The sequence below is a fragment of the Rhinoderma darwinii genome, chromosome 5 (genome assembly GCF_050947455.1).
Source record: "Rhinoderma darwinii isolate aRhiDar2 chromosome 5, aRhiDar2.hap1, whole genome shotgun sequence".
In the NCBI taxonomy this organism is placed as follows: Eukaryota; Metazoa; Chordata; class Amphibia; order Anura; family Rhinodermatidae; genus Rhinoderma; species Rhinoderma darwinii.
The window spans coordinates 150731254-150737471 of NC_134691.1; the positions used below are offsets into that span (position 1 = coordinate 150731254).

At 34.7% G+C, this 6218-nt stretch overlaps 1 protein-coding gene across 1 annotated transcript in view; it reads left to right on the top strand.

Moving 5' to 3' along the window:
- GCM2 (glial cells missing transcription factor 2) overlaps positions 1-5991 on the top strand; it is an 8160-nt gene extending 2169 nt beyond the window's left edge. Inside the window, exons 2-5 of the mRNA XM_075828430.1 lie at positions 2634-2886; positions 3842-3954; positions 4347-4472; positions 5085-5991. Of these exons, the coding sequence (XP_075684545.1) occupies positions 2634-2886; positions 3842-3954; positions 4347-4472; positions 5085-5933 (1341 nt within the window). The 3' untranslated portion in view covers positions 5934-5991. The remainder of the gene's footprint in view (positions 1-2633; positions 2887-3841; positions 3955-4346; positions 4473-5084) is intronic.
- The last annotated feature ends 227 nt before the right edge of the window (positions 5992-6218 follow it).

The window sequence follows — 6218 nt, forward strand, 5'->3', positions numbered from 1 at the left end:
GATAGATAGATAGATAGATAGATAGATAGATAGATAGATAGATAGATAGATAGATAGATAGATAGATAGATAGATAGACAGACAGACAGACAGACAGATAGATAGATAGATAGATAGATAGATAGATAGATAGATAGATAGATAGATAGATAGATAGATAGATGGAATGATATGAGATAGATAGATAGATAGATAGATAGATAGATAGATAGATAGATAGATAGATAGATAGATAGATAGATAGATAGATAGATAGATAAATATGAGATAGATAGATAGATAGATAGATAGATATGAGATAGATAGATAGATAGATAGATAGATAGATAGATAGATAGATAGATAAATAGAATATTTATACAAGTATATCATCTACAAGTTCATGTATACTCATTTCAGGAAAATATGTCACAATTTACTGTTGAGAATTTCGGTTTATTAAAACAACCGGTGACAAAGAAATACATTTCTTGCTGTACCGCTAGATATCGAGTACTAGAGTCATTGGTATATGCGATGTATATATAATATAATATATATACATATATATACATTTATATAAAATCATCAATGTTCTGATCATGTTTCTTCATGTTGTATGACATTTCTTGTAGATCACTTCTGATAAGGTGCTGATAAACCAGGATAGACACATCCTGGTTTCACACACGCACGGTAGAGCAGTGAGCACTTGTGCGGTATCTGCTGTGTATAATCCAGTGTGTACTCAGTAAAGGATCAGCAAACATCCTCGTCTGAGCGATCAATGGGGAATATGTCATCGCTGTTACTGGACTGTTCAGTCTCAATTGTAAACTGCTAATCTATTGCCAAACAGATCTTGTACTCAAGCAAATATCTCAACACAGCTCGTAGTGGAGGAGACTCGGCTATGGACCATTATTATAATTATTATCCTTATTATTACTTCTTTGTTACATAATAACACTTATATTTCCCCTGCTCATCTTTGTGAAATATAAGAGCTATAATAAATATATATTATATACTAAATAAGTATAATAAAAGAGCAAAAGATCACCAGAAATGTGCCACAGTCGGGATTCCAGCCGTGGACATTAAATATATATAACAATTTTTTGTCCTTCAGTATTTTAGAGAACTTATTTATTTGTCTGTACATAATGTCTATCTATCTATCTATCTATCTATCTATCTATCTATCTATCTATCTATCTATCTATCTATCTATCTATCTATCTATCTATCTATCATCATATAATCCGTGGAAAGGTTTATTATGTTGTAAGATCATTTAGAAATTGCTATTGGCATTGTCGTTGCTTAATTATTCTTGGCGGCTGCGCGCAGATGTAGAACTAACAGTAATAAAAAGGGGAAAAAAACAGTCACAGCAAGGAATATATAAGAGAACAATTGTTGCCTATATTTCAGCTGTGGAATTATTTAGGTTCTTGAGATTGTTTCCTAATTTATTTAATTATAAATAATATATTTTCCAACATCTGTAACCTCCAGCAGCACACATTTTCTGAAAAAGTTTCTTTTAATAACAGGCAGAATCATCACTTCCCTTTATAGTAGATTATAACAGAAATATAAGATTGTATATAAGTTAATGAAAATGCTCTAGTATTAAAATTTGGACCCACAGATATGTTGTGCATGGGTGCGCTCCCTCTCTCTCTCTCTCATTATATACTGTGGTTACATTATAGTTATAGCTAAAGTTATATTATAGTTACCTCAGTATATATACCCTTTATATACATATATATATATATATATATATATATATATTCTAGCTGAATATAAATAACTATAATCTGTCCCTTGTTATGTTGTTTTATTAACCTGAGTTCAAATACAGACCATAGAGGCAACATACATTTGTGTAATGGGTAATGAATAATAATAATTCTAATAATAATAATAAAAATAATAAATGAATAAATAAATACAGTGTTTTATATATATATATATATATATATATATATATATATATATATATATATATATATATATCCTGCCGAAAGGGGTGAGTTAGTGTTTATAATATTGTATACAATACAAATTCATATGAATGATTTGTAACAGTCATTTAATAATACATTTTTAAGAGATTTAACCTGTAACCCAGCATTGACTGCCATGAAAAAGAAAGAGCATTCACCTTGGTGGTAAATGACTGTGATGTGTCTTATTAGAAAATTATTATGTGTATTAGTATAAGGGCACGGCCAGACGTGGCGGAATTTTTCCGCTGCAAATGTTGGTGCAGATTTGGGGCAATTACGCATCAAATCTGCACCAACATTTGCATATTTGACAGGTAATTCAGACATTGCAGAAAACACAGCGTACTTGCCACAGATTTCAGTTTTTGCATTGCAAAGGCTGAAATACGCAGTGAAATTCCGCTTCTTCTCCGCAACAGACAGTGCATGCTGCGGACTGAAAATTCTGCACTGCAGCCTAAGGTCCGCAGTGGAGTTTTCCGCAACGTCTGAACTAACTTGCCTAAAAATGTATAGAAACAAATGTAAAAAAACGGGCGCTGGAGAATTCCACTGCGGACTGTCCGCAGCGGAATTCCACAGCAATTCCGCCATGTGTGAATGTGCCCTAAAAGATCCCATTGAATATTTCAGGATATAAAGCAGTTTGACACCTTCCAGGAGTGGACAGATGGCTATGTGAGATTTATTTACATTGGAGAAGACAAAAATGCTCAGCGCCACCTCAGTGGCTGGGCAATGAGAAACACCAACAATCACAACTGTCAGATCCTGAAGAAGTCTTGTCTGGGTGTAGTGGTGTGCAGCCGGAGCTGTACCTTGTCAGATGGGGGTAAAATGCAGCTCAGGCCAGCAATCTGTGACAAGGCAAGACAGAAGCAACAAAGTGAGTGAAGTTTCTTGATTCTGTTTTATCATGCACTAGTTTATTTCAATCTCATATAAAAGAACTGGGTAAGAATTTGGAACTTAGAGACATTGTTATATACAGTAATAAAATTAACACAAAGCAGTATTTAAGTTTTACCCAATATTTTAGGGATATGTAGGATTAAACTATACACATATATTGTGTAATGAAAGGGCATATAGCAAGGATTCTATTGACCCCTTTAGAAGTCTTTGAAAGCCTATGAGCCCCTCCACATTCACATCATTTTTTTTATTTCAAAGCACTAAACAATATTTTAAGATTTTGTTGACTACATTCATAATTAAAGGAAATATCAAATTTTAGTTAGAGGTCTGCGAAAATAAATATGTAATTTTTTCCAGTCAAAGTTTATAGTTGCATTTTTTGTATTAGGTAAAGTGGAGTAGTAATGTGCCTCCTTTAGGTACCAAATTATCTGCATTGCCCCTAGGGGATAAATATTTACATATTATGGCATCCGATGGAAGATGCCATGGTTTCGTATTTACACCTGAACTGCAAGAGATCTTGTCATGTCCCTTCACAAGCAGAAGGTAACCTCGGTGTATTTCTGTATAAAAAAAAAATATTCAAGGAACTGTATGCGCCCATTAAAATCTATGGGAGCTATATTATGGATCTGTACCACAGAGATTTATAACACAGTCATGTACAGGAGCTACTCTACTTTCCGTTTTTAGTGCTATAATGTAATGTTCGGGGTTGCTAATGCATAATCTATTATTTCTGTATTATTTTGACTGTATTATTAATATTATAATTGAAAAAAAAAGAAACAAAAACAGATAACCTTGATATAATGTATCCATCTATATGCTCCTGCCTGTGTGACTTATTCACAAACACTGTACATTTTAAGCTATGGAAAACACTTTGATAATATGTTCTATTTGTGCTTTCTTTGCAGAAAAACTCTGCAGTAATTGTAACTCTGCTCTAGAACTGATCCCTTGTCGAGGTCACAGTGGTTATCCCGTCACCAATTTCTGGCGACTAGATGGAAAAGCCATCTTTTTTCAGGTAATTTCTCAGAATACAATGAACTATACAATGTGAGTTTTGTGTTAAAATCTTACAATGTAGTGAATGCTTTAAAATGATAGAGTATATATATATATATACACACACATACATACAGAGAGAGAGAAAGATGTAGAGATGTGTGTATATATGTATGTGTATATATATATTTATATATCAGGAAAATGTGTGACAGATAAATTCACTTCGCCAATTCCTTCTCGTAGACTTCACTATGGCTGAACAAAAAGAATGCGGAATAACATATCCTGCTAAACCAACTACATAGGTCAATCAGTCAAGCAACACATACTTATCATCCATATTTTCTAGTGAAACTAATAATCTGCAGTCAATCTTTTCTATAATAACAATTTCTGATCTATTTTCAGGCAAAAGGAGTTCATGACCATCCAAGACCAGAAAGTAAATCAGAGACGGAAGCCCGAAGAAGCGCCGTGAAAAGACAAATGTCCTCTTCTCACCTGTCACAGAAAAAGAAGCTTCTGGAATCTGAGGTGAGGAAATAGCTCTCAGGAGCAGCTCTATAGTGCACTTAGGTTTCGCTTCATGGAGCACTCCTATATGGCAGCTGACTGATGGCTCATTAACCAAGCTCATTGTTCAATTCTTACTGTGATTAATATTATTAATACACAAGAGGTTCTAGATCACCCCAAAATATGTTACAGGCTTGATAGTCTTTTTTTCTCTTCTGTTGGACCATTCTACACAGTATAACATTTATCGTAGACTTTCAAAGTGAATTTATTTAAAAGGATATCTCTGGGTAAACATTTTTTGAGATCATTGTTTTTGACAGGATATCCAGTAAAATAGTCACTATAGCCAGATGGCAGGTGGAGCACCAAGAAGCCACTCTGCCATGGTTAGGCTATTTAGATAAAGGGTTAGGGTGGCAGAACTCAATCTTTGCCTAGAAAGCCTAGCATATGTCACCAACAATTTTATATGTCCAGAGATATTTCTCCATGCCAGTTCTTGACTATTATTAGGAAAGATGTACCATCTACATTTAATTGTCATTTCTCTACCCTATTTTATGGCCATAAGGTATGTAGATAAATAATACTTATTAAAATGTACAATTTTCCATTGCTCCCTTTTAGGTGGGAAGATACAACGATAGTGGAGGACATTTTCCTCATCCCAGCTCTTGCTTGGAGGGATCAGAACGCCTCAGTCTTGTTGCAGATGGAAACTTTCCACTTCCACCACAACATTACACATCATTTCAGAATGCAGATCCCTACAAAACCAACTATGATCCTGTGGGATATCAGGGGGATTCTGTGGCGTCATTTCCAAAATGCCCTAATAGAATATATGTGCCCAGAACTCCATGTGGTTATGATTTCCATGTTCCTGGATATATGACCTCCAATTCATACCCACCACTGTATAAAGACGCAGTGGGTAGTTTGCCAGATAGTGAACGAGTTCAGTTAAATGGGCCTCAGCCTAATCTTGGCATTCTGAACACACATGATGGTTCTGGTAAGCACAATGGATGGAAACAAATACTTTCAAAAAACGGATATGTGGACAGAAATGACTATGCCCAAATTCAACCAAATACTGGTCACTCTTATTACAATGCCGAGTATCCATGCAGATATGCAAAGTCCCCCTCTCCAGCATTACAAACCGTTATTACAACAACCACCAAGGTTTCATACCAAGCCTATAAACCTCCCGTTGTTAAATATTCTGACAATCTCTGCGATGTCAAAACTCTGCAAAACTATTCACACATGCAAGACAGCACATCGGAAGGCGTCTTTAGTGACATAAAAGCTCAAGAGGATTTCACAGTCATTAAATCTGCATTGGGCTATCAAGAACAAATACCAACAAAGCCTGAGAGAGTGGACAACCTGGACTTTTATCGATATGGTACATGTACGAGCAATGGCTTCTCAGGGCAGCCTTACCGATATGAAAATGCAGACTACTGAAATAGAGGCAATGGCGAATTTAGAATGATTGGAAACTTGATAAAGTAATTAAATTAATTATGACATTTACAGACCACTGTGATGCAGCAGGAGATAAACTGTGAACATTAAAGCTTGAATTTCTAATAAATGTAGTTAGTATAAGTTCTAAGTACTTTGGTGTTTTTCTTACATAAAAATCTTTTACTTAAAACATATGAAGCGCAGTATAGAAATGTTTACGCGGAATGCCAACCACTATATGTATACATTTGTGTAGCTAGCAGTCTGTTTTCTGTGGTTCCA